Here is a 24,438-nt window from a genome sequence, read left to right as displayed (position 1 = left end):
ACCTCTCTTCCTTTCTCCTGCCACTGCATGTTACTGAGTCCAAGTTTGGTCTGCTCACCACATGACAGGCTAATGAATCCGAGAGACGAGGTGTTGAAGCAAGGAATATGACTTTATTCGGAAAGCCGGCTGACTGAGAAGATGGCAGACTAATGTCTCAGCATAACCATCTTGTTGGGGTCTGGATGCCAGGTTCTTTTATGGATCAGAGATGGGGAGGGAGGTAAGGAAACAAAGTAAACAGGACATTAATCTTGAAGATATCTCCTAGAATGGCAGCCTCAGGCAGGGGGATGTGTTCGTTCCTTCCTTCCTCCCATCTACAGGTGGACAGGGTTCTGAACAAAGGCACTTTAACAGTCAGGCAGAAAGGCAGGATTCTCTGAGGCAGGCCATTATGTATGATTATAACAAAAGCAACAGAGACCAAGTTAAAGAAATAGTTCCAGCGTGGAGTCAGAATTGACTTCTCCCTGCAACATATCCACCTCCCAAAACAGATGAAAGTAAACTGTTCTGCTGGGAAGCAAGTTCTTATGTTGAGGTTTCTCTTAAGGAAAATTCAAGTTGTGATGCTGACTTTTTCTATACTAAGTCTTGCAAGTTTTTACCAACTGGGCTTTTTTTTTGCAGGCTAGGAACTCTTGTGTCTTTGAACACAAGATGTGACTGATGTCATGGTCTACGGAGCTGATCCTGCACTTCCATATCCCCTTTAATAAGCCTTAGTTTCCTGGAACTTGTGGTATATGCTCTAGAGAGTCTGGTGGGCCCCAGGGCAGAATGTGACTTCTTTTAAATCTCTGGTTCTCAGCCTTTGCAGAGCATCAGAATGGTCTGTAGTGCTTTTCAAATGTACCCACCCAAGTCACGCCAGCCCTGCCTGGGCATCCTGACTCGAGCTTTCTAGGGTGGGATTGGACACACATGTATGTCTTTTAAAGGTTTCACTTTAAACTCTCCCTTCTGGAGCCTGCTTCTCTTCATTCTGACCCGGCCCATGCACTGTTCTCTGTCTTCGGTAATTATTTTTCGTTAAAATGGGTATAGGTAAATGGGGAGTTGTCATCAGAATATAATAAACTGTGGTCTAGTCTACTGAGATGGAGGAGGAAATGGCAACCCACTCCAGTGTTCTTGCCTGGAGAATCTCAGGGACGGCGGAGCCCGGTGGGCTGCCCTCTATGGGGTGGCACAGAGTCGGACACGACTGAAGCGACTTAGCAGCAGCAGCAGCAGCAGCAGCAGCAGTCTATTGAGAAAATTAACTTACTATGAGAATAGAAGTCTTTCAGAGGGGAGGGAGTCTACTGAGCATTCCTAGCACACAGATAAGGCACAGGAACCACTACTAAAGAATAACCCTTGTCCCTATCTACAGAGGTCTGAAGGTTCTTGTTTTACTGTAAAACATCATGGGGAGCAATAGTAGATCATTCACCCTTTCATTAAGAATATTTTAACATAATATCTTGTTTATCCTCTTTTCAGTGCAATTCAGCAAATATTGAGAATTTACAACATGCTAAGCACTGTTCTAGATGCTGGGGATAGAGTAGGCAGCACAACATAAAATTCCTGCCTTCACTGGACACACTCTTCCCCTAAAGTGTGTGTGTGTGTGTGTGTGTGTGTGTGTGTGTGTGTGTGTGTACATGCGTGGAATTTAACATGACAGAATGGCTGCATGATAGCATTAAATGGCTGCATGATAGCATTATGAAATGTCACTTTATGAGAAATCTTCAGGGTTGGCCTGATTATTTCTAAGATCGCAAAGGGAATCAGAAAACTAAGCATGTGAAACCTGAATTAAATTCACAAAATATTAATACCAGAGGCTGTCTTACTATCAACAAGGAGCCCATGGGCGTTCAGGTAGCAATTTTCTGAAGGTGTAAGGAAATAAACTAGTGGATTTAGGACTTTTCTCCAAAAACAAAAAGGCAGACAAAGACACTGAAAGAATTAAAGTTCACCTTTTGATTTTGGGCATAAGTCTCCAGGTTGTTGTCATTTGGTACAAATCTTTCTTTGACTGTGTTTTTAGCTCCATGTTTTTAATTCCCCGTATATGCAGAATACATTGGGACTTTGGAGTTCACAGTATTTTATCTGCTTATTTCACCTGTTCAGCAGAAGCATTCATTCGAGCTGAATGCATGTATTTCAGGCCTCTAGAGTACTGCTTCACAAATGTCTGCAAAATTCTGTCCTCATCTTGAAGGAATTAGATAGCTTCCCAAATTTTTATGTTGTAGTTTTTGCTTAAAATTATTATGACAGAAATAAAACCAGTGCTGTAAAGCAATCATTAATCAATTAAAAATAAATAAATAAAAATAATTATTAGGCATGTTAGACATGCTAGACATGATATGCACATTTTGAATCTGCTTCTCAAGGAATTTAAATACAAAATTATGTAAAATCTGTTAGCATGTCTGTTTCAAAAGTGCTTTTGTAAAAAGGAAAAATGTGGTCATTTTTTTTTTTAAACCATAACCAACCTTCTGGGATTGTGAATGCCAGCTAAAAAGATGGGTGTGACCAAAAAAGTGACCAGTAAAAGAAGAACACATTTGGTATGGATTTCAAGGCATCAAGAGAACACGTCAGAGAAGCAGAGGATGAGCTTTGGTGCTGGCTCATGTTGCTGCTTGTGCATTAACTAACAGGAGACAAGTAAATAGCGTGTGAGAGGGGGATAAAATAGATGTTCTGGAAATAATTATTAGTGCTAAAGTTTCTACATCTAATTTTAGAGTGCTTATGTTTGGAATTTCACATGCACAATGATAATGTGTGTTTCAGGTTTGTGGAGAAAAACAACGCTTTGAGAAGTTGATGGAACATTTCAGGAATGAGGACAATAACATAGATTTTATGGTGAGTTATTTCAGTGCTACATTCAATAAAGCCAACTCAGATTTAGCAGTTATTTCCTAAATCCACTTATATTTATATATTATATATACGTCTGTATTATAATGTTACAAAGGATAGGAAACAGTTTTATATGCTATAGATTCAAATTTGACTTGTTCTCTTCATTTGTATTTGAACTTTATGGCATTTATCTCCAATTTTTTTTTCTATCATAAAGGCCAAAAGTATTTATTGGTTACAGTGCTTTTGTTGACCCTTGAACAGTGCAGGGAATTGGGGGCTCCAACCCTCCCCACAGTGGAAAACCCTCCTGTTAACTTACAGTGGTTATGTGGTTACTCTGGTTACGTGGTTTCACGTCTACAGGTTCAACCAACTGTGGGTCACATAGTACCTAGTCTTCATTATTGAAAAAAATTTGACCTGCACAGTTCAAACACATCTTGTTCAAGAAATCAACTGTGTTTATGCAGATAAAGGGGGAAGCCATGCATTTGTGAAAAGAAAGTTAACAGTTGACACAAATGCCTGCAGGAGCCAGCTTGAGCAGTCAATGGTGGTGATGGTTTAGTCACTAAGTTATGTCCGACTCTTGTGACCCCATGGACTGTAGCCCACCAGGCTCCTCTGTCCATGGGATTTTCCAGGCAAGAATACTGCAGTGGGTTGCCATTTCCTTTTCCACGGGATCTTCCCCATTCAGGGATTGAACCCGGGTCTCCTGCCCTGCAGGGAGATTCTTTACCCGCTGAGCTACCAGGGAAGCCCTAAGAAGTCGATAGTGCTGCATTAGAATCCTTAAAGTAGAAACTGAGAGCGCTGGATCATTGTGCCTTTTGCACACCCCATCCAGTGGCCTTTTCCAGACTGTTCTCCAAGATTGAAGTGCTTTGGCCATTCACTTTAGGCACAGTATTTATGTGAAAGGACCACCTGTGGGACACTCATTTTTGACACACAACTTTCTCAGAGATGCACTGAGATGGGAGTATATTAATTATCCCATAATACATGGTACCAGAGCCATCTTACCACGTAGGATGTGAATGTGATGCCTGCTTTGTTTTCCTTTCATTTATAACTTACGTTGCTCCCACTCAAAGATTTCCTTTTCCTTTTGTTAAGGAACTACAGACTGTTAGGGCGATCAGGAGTGCTAATACATAAGATCTGACGTTAACTTCTCATTTTATAAATACAAAAACTAATTCCAGGAGACAATTGTGTAAAAAAAAAAAAAAGACTGAAGTGCTTTGATTTGTAGACCTGGTAGTATATATTCCCCAGATGAACACACAGCAGTGATTTTGTGTTTTCCTCCCTTGATTACCAGCTCTAGTACTTCTCTGAGGGCACAGTGGTATTGTACCTCTCCTTAACGGGGTAAATCACATGTAAGAACATGTGATTCAGCATCATAACTGTCATCCTCAGGGACAAAAAGCAAAAGATTCTGAGCACCTCTGAATCTATGTACCTAAGTCTTAATCCTGGACTGAAGGTAGACTTACCTGTAGAGGATTTCCAGAGCCATATCACCCCTGAGTATACCCAGGTCTGCTTTCTTTGACCCAGTCTAGTTGACATTGGGATCTTCTGGACCCAGGAGTTCCTTTACTGGGGCTTAATTTCCCAGATCCCATCTAGCCTGGAGCAGATAGCCTGTTCACTTCTGTTGTCAAGTTTTCCAAAACCTGTGCTTACGATGCTAGGCGGTTTTCATTTAAATTGCTTCAGTGGTTATAAAAGATGGACTGTAGCTGTGCAGATTTCTAACCCTTTTTATATGAAAGATGTTTTCTGGGTCCTCAAATTTCATATGCATCCTAATCCTTGGCCCTTTCCCAAAACAGTATTGGTTGAAGTCTTTTATAGAGGTTTTCTGCTCCATAAAGCATATGTATATATACTTTTAAAAAAAGTAAAAAAAAATAAATTTGAAACAAGGAATACTTTTACATTGACTTTTTAATTTCTTGTTGTTTGGATTTTTGTTGGAGTGTTTAAGGCCCTGGTGACAAAGATGTAAAGAAGCCATGCCCTTGCTCACTTGACCAGGTTCTTTCTTCTGCCTTCATAGAAGGAAATTATTCATTCCTTTAGAGTTGAGGTTGCAGACTGGAGGCTCCAGGCTGAAGCCAGCATACATACAGGCTTGTGAGTTTAGTCTGACAGTGATGTCCTTCCATTAAAAAAATTGGAAATTGGGCCTAAAAATACAGATTTGTAGATTTTCTTGAGAATTAATAAGTTCTGGTAATGCTCGGTCCCTGTTCTTACAGAGCATAAGCTGCTGGTGCCAAGTAGTCCCTATTCCTTAAGTCTGAAGGTAACCATGCCAGTTTGCCACAGTCCACACCATTCCTTATTGTATTACACATGACCCACTTCACTCATTTATCATACATACCAGATCCTTCTGCCATTTGAGATTCTACTGAAATTATAAATGGTGTTAAGCCCTTTAGGACATGTGCACTGTTGACAAATGAGACCATATTTCCTGTCAGTTCATTTATTCATACTTATATATGCATTGGGAGCCTTATTTAGATGCTGCTAATATGAAGAAGGCAATGGCACCCCACTCCAGTACTCTTGCCTGGAGAATCCCATGGGCAGAGAAGCCTGGTAGGCTGTAGTCCATGGGGTTGAGAAGAGTCGGACATGACTGAGTGACTTCACTTTCACTTTTCACTTTCATGCACGGGAGAAGGAAATGGCAACCCACTCCAGTATTCAGTACCCCACTGAAATCCCTCAGGGGATTCCCTGAGGAGAATCCCAGGGACGGCGGAGCCTGGTGGGCTTCTGTCTATGGGGTCGCACAGAGTCGGACACGACTGACGTGACTTAGCAGCAGTATATCGGTACCGTGTGCTCAATTCATGTGCCATCTAGCAAATAGTTGCCTTTTAGGCATATTATAATGCTCAACAGATCATTTAGACCTGCTTTCAGAAGAGTAACAGAAAAATGCCAAAATCCAGCCATATTTATTTCCAGATAATGAGGCTTTTCATAAACTGTCTTGGGAATGCAATTAAGTTGTCGAACCTCCCAAACAACATATTCCCTTAAAACATAATACAAATGTTTCAGATGTCCCACAAGACCTTTCTAAGTATTTTTTGGTGGGCAAAAGAAAACAAAAAAGTGATAAAATCTTTTTTAGCTCATTGAACCTTAGCACTTAAAGTAATTTTTTTTAGTAAATCACAACAGAGTCCTGTGTAACCTAGAGAGATGACACGTCTTCCACAGATACCCAGTAGATAACATACACTCAAAGAAGAATCTAACTTGATAAATACTAATTTAAACAAGGTAAAGGAAGAAGGGCTTGGGGGAGAGAGGAAGGGTGAAGCAGTTCGCAGAGTAAATGTGAATCTGGATTCCACTGTCACACCTCCTTACAAGTCTCTGGGTGGTCATAGAGGGAACGCATCAGAGAGAGATTTTCCCTGTAAATAAACTGACTGTCCCTACTGAAAATAAAATAGCTACGTTAAACTCTGTTTCTGTTGTTTACTAAACTGGGGACAGGTTTTCTCTGTGGCAGATCAGAGCTACTGATGCAGTTGTGGGGAGAAAGTAGCAAATCCAAGACTTGTATGGAATAGAAACTGGTTGGTTGTTTAAAATGGAAAAATGGATCAGAAGTTCTGTTGCTCTCCTGTTGGTATGGTGGGTCCCCCAGTACAGTTTTAGAAGAGATTACTTTGTGATTGCAGATGATTTAAATGTTCTTCGTTGTAATAATCGTCACTTTTTTACAGTGTACCTGTAATAACTTAGTTTGTTCTATATGCCTATAAGACTTCTTAAAAATACCTTTACTGAGATGTAACTGAGGCTTACATGGTGACTTGCAAGGTAAAAAATCTGCTGCAATGCAGAAGATCTGGGTTTGATACCTGGGTTGGGGAGTTTCCCTGGAGAGGATAAAGGCAACCCACCCCAGTATTCTTGCCTGGGGAATCCATGGACAGAGGAGCCTGGTGGGCTACAGTCCATGGGATCGCAAAGAGTTGGACATGACTGAGGTATAACTAACATACCATCCAACTTACACATCTAAAGTGTGCAGTTCAGTGTATTTTTAGTATATTCCTAGGGTTGAGCTGTCATGACTGCCATCTAATGTAGGACATTTTGTTGCCCCTCAAAGAATTTCTAAAGCCATTAGTGGTTATTTTTCCCACCCCAAGTCCTAGGCAACTGTTAACCTACTGTCTGTTTACACATGTTCCCATTCTGAATATTTCACATGAATGGAATCATAATGTACATGGTCTTTTGTGTCTTGACTTTTTTTTCCTTAGCATAATATTTTCAAGTTCACTCATGTTGTAGCACATGTAGGACTTCATTTTTTCATTGTGTATAATATTCTACTGTATGCATATATCACATTTTAAAAATCTATCCATTCATGGACATTGGGATTTTTTTTCCCCTACTTTTTCGTTATTATGAATAATGCTACTATGGCCATTTGTGTACCCATTTTTATATGGATGTATTTTTTCATTTCTCTTGATTATGTATCTTGAAGTGGGATTTCTGGGTCACACGGTAACTCTGCATAACATTTGGAACAACTGTCAAGCTTTTCAAAGTGGCTGCTTGACAGTAGTTTATATCCCCATCAGCAGTGGATGAGGGTTCCAGTTTTTTCATGTTTTGTCAACACTTGTTATTGTCTTATTGATTAAAGCCATCTTAGGGGATATGAAGTGATATCTTATTGTGGTATTACTATGCATTTTTGCACAATTTAAAAAATTTTTTCATTGAAAAAACAATTTTTTTGATTAATTAGCTTATTTTTAATTAGAGTGTAATTGCTTTATAATGTGTTACTTTCTGCTGTATAACAACGTGGATCAGCTATGTGTATACATATACCCCCTTCTTCTTGAGCCTCCATTCCACCCTTCTAGGTCATCATGCAGCATCAAAGTGAGCTCCCCATGCTATAGAGGGACTTTTGCATTTTTAAAAATTGTAAATTCTTTTTTATTGTAAAATATTTTTAAAGATCCAGTGAAACAAAGGAAAAGCAAATTGGTAAATGAGCTTAGATTTGTGAACGTATATGCCTATGATTACGCTGAGAAAATAAGTTTGGACCTCTTCTAACCTGTTGGCAATTTTATTTCAGGTGGCCTCTATGCAGTTTATTAATATTGTAGTCCACTCAGTAGAGGACATGAATTTCAGAGTTCACCTCCAATATGAATTTACCAAATTAGGCCTGGACGAATACTTGGATGTAAGTATAGCTGTTAAGCTTTGGTTCCAATATGAGACTTGATTTATCATGGACCCGCAAAGATGCACTTCCATAATGACCAAAGATCACCTAAGGCTCTGTGCAGTCAGGTGTTGTAGTGCTAGTTAAAGGAGCCCGTCTGAGCGACGTGATCTGTCAGGGAAGCTGGATTCATGTAGGTCTCCTGGGAGCTGACACTGTCTTCTGGCAACAGCGTTTAGTACCTCTTGGAGCCTTGGTGCAGCTGTCCTCTGCTTTTGAGCTGTCTGGGTCAAGCCTCGCTGCACCGTTCATCAGGTCTGTTGGGCACTGTGTGCCCTTAGTTACTCTAGGGACTCCATCTGGGCAGGGGGCCTCAAATGAAGGCTACCATAAAGTGATGACTAAATGCTGAGAGCATCAAAAAATAATGAGGAAATGGACACTAGAGACTTCCTTCTGTAGCTGTTAAATTCTGCTTAGTGTTTGTGGCTTTAGAAATTCTGCTTTTAGTTCTTAGAAGAAGAGAGACCTAAAGTTTCCCTTTCTCTTGCTCCCTTGCAGAAGTGCTTAGCTGGTTCCCTGAAATTCTTCCCCTTAGGAACAAAGTTGATGTGAAAATCATAAATAGACTTAAGTAACTGTGTGTACACAGATGTCCTTTGACACTTAGGCAGTTTTGTTTTCCCTTCTGCGTAAGGAATGATTCACCTGAATTTGAAAGACTGCTGGCAATAGGGCAAGAATTGTTGACCTCAATTTCAAGGCTGTTTCTAGAAATGAAGAAAATAGAAGTAATTCCCTTGGACATCTCCAGAGTTCACCTGGAGAGTTCATTGTTGTTACGGGTGAAGCCAGAGAACTACACTGATGGTACCCTCAGTTTATTGAAAGGTAGAATCGCTGAGTTGGTTACTCTTGAGCTCATGGCCTTGTTTCTCAGATCAGCTAGGCTGCCCTTGAGTAGACTGGCCTAATGCTGTCTAAAGACTCCATTCAGGTTTGTTGTTGTTGCGTTGCTCAGTCATGTCCGACTCTTTGTGACCCCATGGACTGCAGCACACCAGGCTTCCCTGTCCTTGACCATCTCCTGGGATTTGCTCAAATTCATATCCATTGAGTTGATGATGCCATCCAAATATATTATACTCTGTTGCCCCTTCTCCTCCGGCCCTCAATTTTCTCATCGGGTCTTTTCCAGTGAGTCAGCTCTAAGCATCAGGTGGCCAAAGTATTGGAGTTTCAGCTTCAGCATCAGTCCTTCCAATGAATATTTAGGACTGATTTCCTTTAGGATGGACTGGTTTGGTCTCCTTGCTGTCCAAGGGTCTCTCAAGTGTCTTCTTCAGCACCACAGTTCAAAAGCATCAATTCTGCATCACTCAGCTTTCTTTATGGTCCAACTCTCACATTCGTACATGACTACTCAGGTGGAGCTATGAAAGATTTCCATTGAAAAGTTTGTTTAAATTTCTTTCCTGTTAAAGACCCACTAATATATTTGACAGCACATTGTATTCAATAGTTTTTTCCTGCTTTGAACTAGGGTTCGTCTATTCTTTCTCTACATTCTCTGAGAGTAGCAATATTTGAGAGTTGGGTGTATTCCTAATGGTGTTTTGGGTTCAGGTTTGTGATGGCTGCACAGAGCTCATTTCAGGCTACAGGCTATGACAGGTAGTGACATCAGCACCTGTTACTCACTGTGAATCTTGTGAAGAATCCCACTAAGCTGCTGCTTCATTTCTTTTCTAGACTTTGCTCTTATTCAGAAATTTTTTTTCTTTTCTGACTCGTAAACTAAGATAGAACATATTCTCTTCGAGACAGCTAAGATGTAGAATTCTAGATTAGACCCAGGAGAAAAATCCATTTTCCTGAGACTTTATTTGTGGAGCAGAATTTATCTTAAAAATGTAAGATTGTTTCCAAAACTCGGTTTCTCTAACTTCCTCGCTTGTTGGTGCTGAACCTTGATAGATAGAAGTGATTATAAGAGTAATGTAAGCATATAATAAATGCTTCATTAGTTTACAAAAACCCAGCCTTGTAAGTCACCATTGTTTGTTGAGTAACTGTCTACTGGCCTCATCCATGTGCCAGATATTATTGTAACCACTCACTTATTCCCCAAGGAGAGACATGATTTACAGTACTTGTAAAAGAGATGGACTGATTTATTACTCGACCTCTAATTTTACCTTAGAGCTGGTTGACTTCCTTTGGGATGCCTGACCCTAGAATGCTGAGAATGGCAGGAAGCTTCCTAATCTGTGCTTTGGGAGCTTCTCATGTTGGGCAAGTGTCTTAGTCATATAATTATGGAGGATGGGTTCAAGCAATTAGTGCCAAAATAGTCCCCAAGGCTAAGATACTCTATCAGTGTCTTTCCCGCCTCCCAACCTCACCCCCAACCAGAACTATCGTCACTACCCAGGCAAGATACCACCCACTCTCATCTCTTCTACCACACAGATACCCCTCAGGGTTTATGTTACTTGTGACTGCTGTTCCCTTATGATTTTTCTATTATCTTGATTTCACCTGCATCAAAAATGTTTTAGGTTGAAATATATCTGCATGGGAAATCTATCTACAGGAAGGATTAGGGAGAAATGTGTGTATATTTGGGAGAGGGTAAGCGCCAGAAAGTAATCTAATGATACCCTCTTGGATGATTACTCCAGAGTGTTCTTAAGGAGGATGAGATAGAAAACCCTCTCTTGGAAGGAACAAACAAAAATTTGTAGGCTGTTGGGTAATTATGTTCTATTTGACAGTTATGCTAACACCGTGCTCTCTTGCATTTTGATTTTTAGAAGCTGAAGCACACAGAGAGTGACAAACTGCAGGTACAGATTCAGGCTTACCTGGACAACGTGTTTGATGTGGGAGCTCTTCTGGAGGATGCCGAAACCAAGAATGCAGCCTTGGAGAGGGTGGAGGAACTGGAAGAAAACATCTCTCATGTAACTACCTCTCAGTAAAGGAAAAATGGCTAACGTTTTAGCTAGGTGCAAAACAGAATAGATGTTAGCTTTTATGACAGCAAACAGAAGGATGTGGAGTCTAGGAATGAGCTGCAACTTGAGCTAGAAAGCAACCTGAAGCCGTTCTGGGCTCTTTCAAAGAAGGCAGGTGTGTTACTTACAATTAAGTGGAACTCGCTGCCTTGGCTTCATTCACTGCTCAGTTTTCTGCTGCATCCAGATTTCCTTTTTACTTATAAGCACAGAAGCATTATAGGATGGTGTTAAAAAAAAAAAAAGAAGATTGGCATTACCTGGGAGGAAATGCAACTCAAACATTTCTGTTTGGTGAAGTATTTTTTTCTGAACATGAGTACCTTGTACCAAACATGTCCACGCAAGCCGTGGACAGGCTGATCCAGTGACCTTATGATGTGGGTCTTCACCTTCCTGCCTCATGGGTCCTCAGGTTCTAAACAGATTCATCTCAACAGTAGCATTTTCAAGGAAATCAGCAAGTTTTCCCACATACCCATTTCTTTCAAGGAGTATCCTCTCAGTATAATGAACAGGGATATGGTACTTCTTGAAAACCCAAACACTGTGAAGACCAGATTCTTTTGCTGAATTCTGATTGAAAGCACCCTTGATTGTGAAATGAATTGTGTCTCTTTGGAGAGGTGTGGTTTTTCCTCTCTGAACAGTCTATTTGTTTTCCTCTGCATTTCTTAGTATATCTTCATATGTGTGTGCTCCATGTCATTCCCTTTTTTCCACCTGTCTGAAAAGGGGAATCTTCATGGCCAAGTTGCCAAAACCCCTCCCTTTATTAACTACTGTCCTGACTTAGTTGGCACCTGCTTAGGAAGAGAATTTACAGGCTCTTCCTTTTTTTTTTTTTTTTTTCTTTTGGTCTCTTCTCTTAAAATCTGTATTGGTTTTGTCAAAAAGCTTGTTTGGGTTTTTCCAAAAGATGTTACAGGAAAACCCAAACGAACTTTTTGACCACCCCAATCTTGTATTCTGAACCTGGTCAGTAGTAAATCTCCACTCTCCCTCCTCATCATTCCTCCCTGATTTTCTTTACTTGTTATTATTCTCAGTCAGATGTAAGGAATCAGAAGTCACCGAGTTTTAGAGCCTTATGTGAAAAGTAACTGTTTCACTGATGGCTTATCCCATCTTTCTCTGAAGCCTCAGCCAGCATTGCTAACCCTACTTAAATAACCTGCTGTTGTAGTAACCACCTGTTTATTTGAACTACCCCTCCAAAATGACTTATTATTGAAATTCCCCAGTGACTCAGTGGGTAAAGAATCTGCCTGCCATGCAGGAGACACACGAGACATGTGTTCAGTCCCTGGGTTTGGAAGATCCTCTGGAGAAGGAAATGGCAGCCCACTCTAGTATTCTTGCCTGGAGAATCCCATGGACAGAAGAGCCCATGGAAATGGCGGGCTACAATCCATGAGGTCGCAAAGAGTCAGACACGACTGAGCAACTAAGCATGTCCAAAATGTCTTTTATTATTGGGATAGTTTGGGTCAAAACAAGCAGTAGTATTTTTTCAACTGATAACTCATAGTAACAGAACCAGCTTTTCTCAGCCAACAGTTTTCAAAACCTTTTGCCTGATAGCTCTTTCTTAGGGAGGGAACGGTGACCAGTCCACCTCCCTCACCCACTATTCTCTACTTTTGCTGGCCCCTGCAGAAATGGAGATTGACATACTATGTATGTGGAAGCGCTAAGGAGCTGACACATGAGTTTTGTTAAGGGTCCCTTGTAAATGAATTCCTGTTAGAAACAAGTTTGTATTCAGGGCCATCTTATAAATATTAACAATTTCAGAAAACAACTTGGGGTACATATGCAGGACTCTGAGGGGCCCCTCATGGTCTCTGAGCTCCGCTTTCTGAAAACCAAGGACCTGGTCAGAATGATCCTATGTCATGACAAATCTTTCCTTTCAAAACTTGACAGTTGTCGGAAAAACTGCAGGACACAGAGAATGAAGCCATGTCCAAGATTGTGGAACTGGAAAAGCAGCTCATGCAGAGGAACAAGGAGCTGGATGTTGTTCGAGTAAGTGTGTTGGTGGCAGCTGCCCCAGATGGGCATTGTGGGGAACCAGCTCTGGCTTTAGCCCAGTAGATAGAACCCAGATATGGTCACGGGCTTCCCAGGTGGTACTAGTGGTAAAGAACCTGCCTGCCAATGAAGGAGACACGGGTACAATTCCTGGGTTGGAAAGATCCCCAGGAGGAGGAAATGGCAACCCACTCCAGTATTCTTGCCTGGAGAATCCCATGGACATGGGAGCCTGGCGGGCTGCAGTCCACAGGGTTGCAAAGAGTTGCATGTGACTGAAGCGACTTAGCACGCACACATACATGGTCATGGCAGAGGGATGCATGGATGTAGCATATTTGCTGGCACAATTTCAGAGGTGAAACTCGAAAGTAACTCAGAGTATGTCTTCATATGTGTGTGTAGTCAGATACTAGGGGTTCACTAGTTCCTTATCACAGGTTTTGGGAGCAACAATATTTTCCCATCTGGACAAGTCTGAGTGGATTCTGTGGATCACTCATTTGGTTGAAAAGAAAAACACAGCATGGATTTTATTCATGCCACTTATTTATTTTTATTAGACCTTGCACTTCTTTGTATTTCTTTGCTTTGCTTCTGCTTGAAACCAGATTTGGTGGTTGCCTTGGAAACAGTGAAATCACAACACAGGCAAGACCTACTGGCATTCACCAAAAAAAAAAGAAAGAAAAAAGGCAAAAGTAAAATCAATCCATTTTATTATCAGGTAATCCCAGCTATTTTGCTTGGCTTTAGCATTGTTTTTCTTTATGGGTCAGGTATTTATGGGGTACCATCCATGTGTTTGAACATAAAAACACCAAAATGCCTAGAGGGCTTTTAAGCAAATGGCTGGCTTTTATGCCCCCGTTAATGACATGGCACATTTTATGTGATGGTTATCATGTCTACATGCATTGCTTGATATTCTGACAGGTCCTACAGTTAACTCTAGAAAATTTGTTTTCTGGCACACCATCGAGACAAAGTTGCAGCATATGGACTCAATTCAACTTCAGACTCTCAGATTATTAATAATAGACAGGGTGTGAAGAATGTTTCCCTGCCTGCTAGAGGTTTGTGGTGAGAGATCACGTGTGTCAGGCCCAGAGAGTGAGTTCCATGAAATCCTTTCACTGGAGCCTCTGTGGGCCCCTTAGAAAAGGAACCAGGACAGCCATTGAATTGAAAGTTGTGACTTCTTTGTTTTCTGCTAAGAACCTAGACAGAAATAAGTAATTAGTGGAGAGCAGCACTGGCTTGTTTTGTTAACTGCATTACCAAAGGGAAAATGTTACAACAGTTGCTGTCCTGGACTGAGCTTGGTCAAGGGGGCATTGTGAAGGCCAGAGATATCCATTCAAAACAGTCAGCCCCTGGTTACTCATGAGTGGATTATTCCATGATTTGCAGATTTTTAACTGACTTCTATCTAAGTCTGATACAGGGACCTTTTGTCTGCTGTTAGCTGATATGTATCTAGGAGTTACAATTGAATTTTAACAGAACTAAAAGGAAAACATGCTGTACTACCAGAATACCCTCAGGATATTCCCAAGTCAACTATAAAATTATTTTTGGATTACCTCTGCCCTTTTCCTCTTCACCTGCGGGGAAAACTGACTTAGCTGTATTTATTAAAGGAAAGAACTACGTTAACAGTAACAATTGCTAGAATGCATGTATTGCATGCATTACCAGTGAACAGTTGATAACAATGAGACTTTATAGGTTCTGGCTGAAGTCCATAGATTTTCTATATATATAAGTATCCTTTTTCTTTCTTCTTTTTCTTTTTTTCCATTTTCTTTACCCTCAATTTGCCAATCTAATGGTAATACGTATGGATGTCATGTGAAGACAAACTCTTGACCATGGCCTCTTTTGCAGGAAATCTACAAAGATGCAAATACCCAGGTTCACACATTAAGGAAAATGGTCAAAGAGAAAGAAGAAGCCATTCAAAGACAGTCTACCCTAGAAAAAAAGATTCATGAGCTGGAGAAACAAGGGACCATTAAAATTCAGAAGAAAGGGGATGGGGACATCGCCATACTCCCCATCGTGGCTTCTGGCACATTGCCTACAGGGTCCGAAGTGGCAGTGGGTAACTTCATGGGACCAATAATGGGGGCCACCTCCTCAGGACCCCTGCCTCCTCCTCCCCCACCACTACCTCTGTCATCAGATGCACCTGAAGCAGGTAAGAAGCCTTGGCAGGAGAACTGAGGTCGTATTGGGATATTTGTGTTTCTTCTTTTACCTACCTGTTAATTTATGTCCTCTGTCTGCTTTTGTTTGCATGCTTTATTTATTTTTAAAAACTGTTTACATTTTGAGATTAAAGTTAATTAGATTGGCAAATTGAGGGTAAAGAACATGGAAAAAAAAAGAAGAAGAAAGAAAAAGGATACTTATATATATATAGAAAATCTATGGACTTCAGCCAGTTAAGTCTTCATTTCACATATGTTGTAGAATACTCCCCATTTGTCACTGAGGACATTTTGTAGTCTGAAAAAAAAAATGTTTATCCTTTCCAGTGTTTTGTTTTCAGTTACTCTATGTATACATGGCATGTTGCAGGAGAAACCATTCCTCTGTTTTAAAAGCCCGTTTGTTTCTTCTCTTTTGCCAGTGCAAAATGGTCCAGCAACACCACCTGTACCACCCCCGCCTCCCCCTCCCCCCCTCCTCCGCCCCCGCCTCCCCCTCCTCCCCCTCCCCCTCTCCCAGGTCCTGCAGCTGAGACCCTGCCTGCTCCTCCCTTACCACCCCCACCTCCTCCCTCTGCACCTCCGCTGCCCGGGACGTCTTCACCCACAGTGGTTTTCAACTCAGGATTAGCAGGTAAGAGCACAGATTTAAGAACCAGATACTTAATACCGATGGTCAATTGTCTTACCTCCAGAGAGTGAGAGCCATTCTTTTCAATTCTAGGTCTCTTCTAAAATCATGTGTCTCCTCTTAACATAAGACCATTTCTGCTAATATAGCCACTAGAAGGGAAATTGTCGTGCAGGGATGGCATTTTTCTCTCAATAGCCTTTGTTGTGGAAGTTCCAATCCCACACTGTCTTCCCACCTTCTCTCTCTCCACCTAGAGAAGGGAAGAGAGACAGGTTACCTTCTTAGGGATCTTCCTGGGCTCAGGAAACAGGACCATCCAAGCTCTGACACAGCATGTGTGCTTCCAGTGCTTATGGCTCTTTTCTTTGAAGGTATTTTCAGTGGCATCTGTGAAAGAGGAAGACGACTTTCTGTGTAATTGCCTGATGTGGGCTTCCAGGCGTTTCTTCTGAGCATTTGAGGACATCACAATTCACTATAGCGGAATTAAGCTTTGAAGGGAAATGTCCCACCAGCAGTATCTTCTTGCCTTGAGATGCTTCCTGATGATGCACGTGGTCCTCCTGCTGCCAGGACAGGGTGTGGCTTTCCTCCGTCATCAGAAATAAGGCAGGGCCGAGGTGGCTTGACAGCAAGAGAGTTGCTCTAATGTCTTGAAATCTAAGTTCTTATTTTTGACTCATGAAAAGGAATTTTTACTCTTTTCTAAAATACTGCAAGCCGTTTTCCCAGTCAGAGCGTTTCCCTGCCATTTGGAATTGCTCTGAGTGTTGCGGAGCCATCCCTGTAACATTGGATAATTCTGCTTCCTCATCCATTTCAGTACCTTCGTGAGGTCTCTTGTTTCCAATGAACTAGCACTCTAGTGGTCTCATTTCCAAGGCTGCAATGGTTTTCAGAGCCTTCCGCCCCAAGTCTAAATGACAGTCTTAGTTATAGGAGATCTCCTAGTTTCCCTCTCTTAGCCTGCCTGTGCCATCGGCAGCTGGACTGGCCAGTCATTAGGACTAATTCATCCTAGTGACTAAAGCCCTTTTCAACACCAGCAAACCACCCATAACAAACTTGTTCTACATCAAATCTGTGGTGTTCACGTCCACCCCTGTTCATAGTAAAACTGTCATGCAAGATGCCTGTTCAGAATCGTGTTGGCAGTAAACCAGTGACTTATTTCAACCTTTCAAGATCTTCCTCGTCTACTGCTTTCTTGTAGAACTTTTATTGCTTCTGAAGGACAAAAGTTAAAGGAGTGTCACAATGAGACTGTTGGATTTTGAAACATAAGCAAACAGAAAACCTCTTAAGGAACCACAGGAGTCTGTTCCATCAACAGGCTGTTTTCAGTGATGTTGTGGAAGCTTGTCATTGACGTGTGCCCCTGGGCCCAGCGATGAGTGCGCCAGGGGCGCTCACCGTGAGATGTGTCACCACGGCGTCTCTCCTTTGGTTCTGCTTCCTTTCTCTCTGCTAGAACCTAATGTGTGGTACACCCTCCACTTCCATTCACCTGGGCTCCGACCTGCACCTCAGAACTGCCGTGGCCAAGAGAAGAGCCAAGAGGCTGAGGTGTGCAGATCCAGGGCTCCCTGCTGAATGAGTCTCGGCCTCTCGGGTTAAATGTTTTGCCTGGGTTCGTCCTCCTACCTCATCTTTGTAATTTGTTGGCTCTGTTGATTTGCCTCAATTTTACAGTGAGACTCTGTGTTCAGCTGACCATTCACGGCTCCTGCCAGGGTTGCTGCATTTGGAAGTTGTCCTCTTGTGCGATTTGAAGGACTGTATGTGGGACTGAAGAAACTCCTCTTTAGTGCCATGAGCATTCACTAAATAGCTATAAGATGTTCTGTTTTTCAAGACATAAGGATTTTGAGATCCTTATGAGTCTTTGATAGCTTGGGATCAGGCAGTTTGTAATCTCTCTTCATTACTCATCCTTAGTTTGACCGTTAATACTTAGTGGTTGTAGCCCATTTTGTGGGCTGCTTTGGGCTACTGGCTGCTTTGCCAGTGTGTTCAGTAACACGGTCTTTCTGAAACCAGGAGGTCAGACGGAATCAGGATGTCCCCATAGAGCCAAGAGACAGCTGAGATGATATGCCAAGGGCTCCCAGGAAGCCAGAGACCTGTGACATCACTAGGCTCCTGGATCTACAGGCAACTGGATGTCTTAGTTCTTCAGTAGGCAATCGGCAGATATGTTCTTGGTGACCAAGTCAGGGGACCAGCAGGAGGTCCCTAAGTTTATCTTGTTGACTTTTCTTTACATTTTATAGAGAAAGTATTAGTGTGAAGCATGCCTTCAAAGTGTAAAGCATGGCTCCTGAAATCTGTTGGATCAATCTGGTTCCTGTTTCTCGGTCAGATCATTGATGGCAGGCCCTTGGGTGGTCTGTAACCTTTGCTGTCTCTTTGTAAGAATGTGTTTTCGAAATTCACAATGAGAATTGGGAGTTCAGCTGATTATTTTTTTTTCATTAAAAAAAAATTGTTCAGATCTTATGGAATACCTGGTACAGGTCAATACGGATGTTTGGGACCACTGTAATGAAATCATCTTTTCCTCTCTTCTAAAAAAGAATTATTTAAAAAAAAATAGTAAGGGTGTCTTTAAGGCAGGCCTGAATGGAAATGAATTTTTGGCTCTGCGCTGCCTTGTGAAATGTGTCCCAGAAGCGTGGAATTCTCTGCTAAGACTATGTGAACTGCTGAGCCGCTGGACGCTAACCACATCTAATTTTTTTTTTTTTTTTCCTGTATTTTCTTTGTTCTCTCTGCTTCCACAAAAGACGGGCCCATCAAGCTTTTCTGTAGGTTGCTCCTCCCTGAGTGTGTTGACTGTCTGCCGTGTGTCCCCGTGGGTCACAGTGTGCCGTGACATCCCCCATCTCCCATCGAGTCATTGCATCTGCTCTGTGTCTGTGGGGAGGTGCGGTGCTGGCTGGCAGTTGTGGTTCCAGGGCTACCCACGTTTTTAGTTGAATCTGTAGGAGAGGTTATGGCCCTTTAGGCAGACATCCTGGACTTCAGGCACCATGTTCCTTTCTCCTTGGAAAGAGGACGGTTTTCTAGTTTTGTTTTCATAGTTGGATCTCAGGGCCTCAACTCTGGAAGGGTTTTAGATTTATCCTGAGGGAGAGAAAAAAGCTTCTCCCCAGAACAAAGGCAAGCCGGGTGCTGGTCATCCCCTCCACCTGGGACCCGGCTGTCTCCACAGAACAAACACCACCACTCCCCCACCCCACCCCCCAACACACACACAGCCACTTTCTAGAGCCAGAACACTGGGGGCATGATGTACGTGGTCACCTAATGACCCCTCCCCTGCTGACCACATCCCCCCTTCCCCAACTTCTCAGGGTCAGGACAACCTTTCTGAAGAGAACATTTTTTTTTTGCCTGTGCTCTGATCTCAGGCTTATTCCTAATCTTGCTGAAAGAGTTAGAAGTAGGATGGCTGCCCATGGAGTAACTTGTAGGAAGTGTCCTGTGGCCTGGAGGGATGATGGAAACAGGTGATGCTGACCTGTCCGCCTCAGGTTATGACAGGAAGGTGCAACCTGCCCCCCGGCCCCTACCTCTTCTCCCTGAACTTTGTTGAGGCTCCAGACTAGAGGAAGTTCTGGTCTTTCGTCCCCTGGCGGAAATGGTTCTTCCTGGGCAGCATTGACAAACGTGGTCACCATCAGGCAGTGGGGACTAAGGTGTCACATTTGGAGGTGGACGGCCTGGTTTGGCGAAAGCTGTGTTTCTGTGTCTCTGCATGCGTCTGTGTGGATCTGTCAGGTGACATTCCTGCTGTTTCCGTGGCCTTTGTAACTCTGGAGGAACGGGAGGCGCTGTCTGTCCCCCTTATTGCAGTCAGGCAGGTAGCCAGGTAAAAGCCCTCTTGCGTGTTACATTTCTTTTATTCTGCACTGAACTTCTTCTCCCTCGCTTCCCAGATAGTGTGGTGGGCATCCTGAGACAGACTTGGAAGGTGAATATTTATAGCTAGTTGGTTTAGGAAGACTTCTTTATGATGTGTAGTTAATTAATGGAAATTGTAGTGGATTATCTTTTTTAGCTTATTTCCCCAAAGTAAGAGGAGTTAGCACTCCCGCACCCCCCATCCCCTCAAAGATGGAACCCTTCTCTATTAAGAGGTTTCCAGTGTTTTTGATGAGTGCATTCTTACCTTCTAGCTGCAGGTAGCTGACTCCTGGGGAGACGTTGCTCCTCGAAAGAGGGGGCAGAGACTGCAGCCCTTCTCACAAAAGCAACGCAAACCCCCATTCCTAAGCACCCTTTTTGTCTTCTTACACATTTTCTGATTGGGGACATGCACAGCCCTTAGTCTATTTGAAATAACTCAGCAGCCAGTATAATCCCCATGGCTGGAATCATCCATAGGGTTGTGTTGCTGTGACTGAAAGGCAGCCTTCTGGACCTTTCATTCCTGGTGGTTTAGGCAGATACTATCTGCAGCCTCTGATCATCGTTGAAGATTTTTTTTTTTTAATAAATGATCAAGAGCCAGAAATTTAGGATGTCAAAATTACACTCATGTTCATGCATGTCAAACCAAGTGACACAGGGTATTTGCCCTCTCTGCTGTCTAATAACATGAAGAATAATTTTTACTCCCCAACACTTTGTGCTAAGCATTGTCTTGACACTGTGACTATTTCAGCCATCCAGTTGCCTTCATTAAAACAATAAATACAAGTAAAAAACCCAGGGCGTAGGCCTCTTTAACATACTGTTGTATCAGTCAGCCAAATGAAGATCTCAGGTTGCTCTGGCCAAAGCGTTGTGTGACGTTTTCCATGTTTAAAACCACCTGGCCACCTCTTGCCAGTCTTCCTCCAGGGTTAGAGTGTCATCTGCAAGGACTGTTGTCTGATTGTTCTCAAGGGTCTTGGTGGAATCTTCATTGCATTCTCTCTGACCTCTGTAGCTGTGAAAATTAAGAAGCCAATCAAGACGAAATTCAGAATGCCAGTTTTTAACTGGGTTGCCCTGAAGCCAAACCAGATCAATGGCACAGTCTTCAACGAAATTGATGATGAACGAATTCTGGAGGTATCTTTCTCATTGGTTAAAAACAAGGGACCTTCTCTGTGCAGCAAAGCCAGGATGGGCACTGTGTTAACCGGAACATTTTGGCAATAAAAGCTAGTGTTTTGAGTGTCTTGATGTAAAAGAAGAAAAGGAGAATAAAATTGAATGCTCTTTTATAAGGTGGTTCTAAAACTGTGTTTAACGAGTGACATTAAAATGGAATAGTTTTGAACATCTTCACTGTATGTGACAAAAGTGACACAATGTCTGACACAATCTCTGCCCTTAATTTATAAAAGGGCATAAAAACCTTTTATTGAACTGTAAGTAAAAAAGGACTCAATAATCACACCCACTAGGTGGTTTGGTGGATAGCTTTGCTTTGTGCTGGCCATCCCTACAAGCCAGTAGTTGAAAGGCAATTGAGTTAACTGGTTGGAATCAGTTGTCCAAATCGTGAAATAGAGTTAAGCCATGGCCAAAAACAAGTATTATACTTGGTAGAAAAAGTAACCTTTTTGATACTTACGAGACTATTCAAATGGTGGCTTCCTGACTTCGTTTTTAAGTATAATCTAATTTTCTTATTTCATTCCTTTCCACCCCAGGATTTAAATGTGGATGAATTTGAGGAAATATTTAAGACAAAAGCCCAAGGTCCTGCCATTGATCTTTCTTCAAGCAAACAGAAGATAACGCAGAAAGGATCGAACAAAGTAACATTACTAGAAGCAAATAGGGCTAAAAATCTTGCCATCACTTTAAGGAAAGCTGGAAAGACTGCTGAAGAGATATGTAAAGCTATTCATGTGTAAGTTCAGGGCACTCAGGAAGATTATATCCTAGTAAATTTAGGATAAAATGATGGACCAGAAATGGCCCATGGGGGTGCTGTATTAGTATGAGTAATTGTCTTAGAAGAACAACAATTGGATCGTGACGTCATTTATTATCTTGGTCTGCTCTCTTATTGTTGCCTACAGCAACACTTACATAAAGGGAAGGTTGAGAGAAGGATTGCAGATGCTAAGAAAAGGGAGAAAATGTCAGTTTTCTGTGGAGTGTCTGAATTTTATCCAGATTTGCTGAGTACAAATTTGATGGCATTTGTGGAATGATTCAACTCAATGCCAGATGCAAATAGGATACAGATGCATATTTTAATTCATAACAGTAGGAATGTGATTCCTGTTGCTCCTTAGCACTTTTCGGACATTTTGAACCGAGTTTAGTTCTTTATTTTTTTAATCCGTGAACTGTGGAGATGGCATTGGTTTTGTTTGCTCTTCTATGAGAAACATCATTCTACCCTCTCACTTGTGGTAACTTTCAAATATGATAAGGATGTTATTAGATGTTTTAGGAACTAATTTGTCATTGATGTTTTATAAATTTTGATCAGAGATTCTGTTCTGATTTCTGATGCCGAAACCTAATATGCATTATGGTTTTTAATCTGTTTTTGTTTTGCTTGTCATGATTAAATGTAATTCTGTTGTTTTGCTGGACAGAGTTTGTCCAGAGAATAAAACAGAGGTTGTAGCACATACTTCTTTAGTTCATGTTGAACACATGTCCACAAAGACCTGGTATTCTTTCAACTGATGTATGCATTTAAGTGAAACATCCATTTATTATAGGTATTTGGATACATTTTTCCTAAACACAAGGAAAAATATCCCAGACTTGCTGGTCTAATTGAAATCATTTACAGAGTTCACCAGATATTCTGTGATCGTGCATATAATTTGTATCTCTTTAATTAGCAGTATTTCACATGCCTAAAAAGTGTCCTTGAACTACTTAACCACCAGACATTCAGCCTTCCTCCTGCTTTTTCCTACTGTCATTTATTGGTGGTTTCCAGAGGCTTAGAGCTACACTAATAGCCTGAAAATTTAGTGTGGCAGTTGTAGTCCAGGTTTCCAGAAAGGACCAGCGAAGGTCCTTGATGCATAGTCAGGAGCCAGCTCCAGGGGGCATGTTCACATCTGTAGACATCAGCCTGCTGTAGACATCATCAGCTCATCCATGAGCTAGACCAGATGGGGAGGAGGTTCTCTCTCTAACACTGACATGTCCACTTCTGTCTTCAGATTTGACTTGAAGACCTTGCCTGTAGACTTTGTAGAATGCTTGATGAGGTTCCTGCCAACTGAGAATGAGGTAAAAGTGCTTCGGCTCTATGAGCGGGAACGGAAGCCCCTGGAAAACCTGTCAGATGAAGACCGGTTCATGATGCAGTTCAGTAAAATTGAGAGGCTCATGCAGAAGATGACCATCATGGCCTTCATCGGGAACTTTGCTGAAAGCATTCAAATGCTGACTCCTGTGAGTGGTTCAGCTCTGGCAAGGGCATGGAGGGATGCAAAGAGACAGAATTTTTTGTTGTTTTCTTTTATGGTTCTCGCAGAATTGCACTTCATGTCATGGACTCTAAGATGCCTTCTCAGAACTTTCGAGATGGCATTTTTATTTTCGCCATCTTTTTCTCACTGTGTATGCCAAGTAAATTTGAAAACAGTGAATTTCCCTATTCCACGTGGCTGTTCTTCCCAGAGAATGCCATTTCCTGTGTATACAAATGTCCTTTGGATTTCAAACAACACTTCAATACAGGGAACAAGGAAAATCATTTTCTCAAATTTGGTTCCCTCCTCAAAGTACCAGTCCTCTGGCTGGGTTAGCAAGACTGAAAATGTAACTTCATTTCTAGAAATGATCTCATATCTTTAGTGAACAGGCTTATTGGCTTTCACTGGAAGCATTAAATTTGCCATGGGAGTCTTCTTCCTTGGAAGTTTGTTACAATACACTGTGGTGATGTAGAAATAATAGCCAACCATCTTTTATTCCTTTGTGTTAACCTGGTAAAGGCTTATGAATATCATAAATAGTTCTTTCCCAGTTCTGTTTCTAAATAAATGTTTGTTAATTGCTGATTATAGTAGCATGTATTCTGAGAATTTCTGCACAGTGATTGTATTTCTTTGCTATTTTGTTTTGTTCTTGTTCTTGGCTAGCTCCATTGATTTAAAAATATGAATTGTATTACATGATTACAGATGATGGGCAAGGAATTGAATTCTATTGAAAGACGCTGTTGACTCCTAACTCTTAAACCTCATTGCTTACAGATTTTATGATAAGTTAGTTCTCATAATGCTTCCTATTTAGAGAAGAGCTTACATGTGATGCGATAGTTATTAAGATCTAGCAGGACAACTTAAATTTGTTATGTTTAGGAAAAAATAGAATCTCAACATTAAGCCTCTAAGTTCTAACTAAAGCCTATTTTCTTCTGTGTTAATTTTTAGTTTTCAGTTAGAGTTCCCCATTTTT

General features: G+C 41.6%; 1 protein-coding gene across 1 annotated transcript in view; it reads left to right on the top strand.

Annotated features, from left to right (window-relative positions):
- The window catches only part of FMNL2 (formin like 2), a 324,502-nt gene that overhangs the window by 283,685 nt on the left and 16,379 nt on the right, over window positions 1-24,438 (top strand). The window contains 10 exon segments of the mRNA XM_081577993.1: window positions 2,815-2,889; window positions 8,057-8,167; window positions 10,966-11,115; window positions 13,099-13,200; window positions 15,097-15,409; window positions 15,845-15,889; window positions 15,892-16,056; window positions 20,993-21,117; window positions 21,705-21,907; window positions 23,193-23,427. Coding sequence (XP_081434119.1) covers window positions 2,815-2,889; window positions 8,057-8,167; window positions 10,966-11,115; window positions 13,099-13,200; window positions 15,097-15,409; window positions 15,845-15,889; window positions 15,892-16,056; window positions 20,993-21,117; window positions 21,705-21,907; window positions 23,193-23,427 — 1,524 coding nt within the window.

The sequence above is a fragment of the Giraffa tippelskirchi genome, chromosome 3, assembly GCF_054371585.1.
Source record: "Giraffa tippelskirchi isolate mGirTip1 chromosome 3, T2T-mGirTip1v1.2.pri, whole genome shotgun sequence".
Classification (NCBI taxonomy): domain Eukaryota; kingdom Metazoa; phylum Chordata; class Mammalia; order Artiodactyla; family Giraffidae; genus Giraffa; species Giraffa tippelskirchi.
Note: the sequence above shows the minus strand (reverse complement) of the source record. Positions and strands in the feature narration are given on the sequence as shown.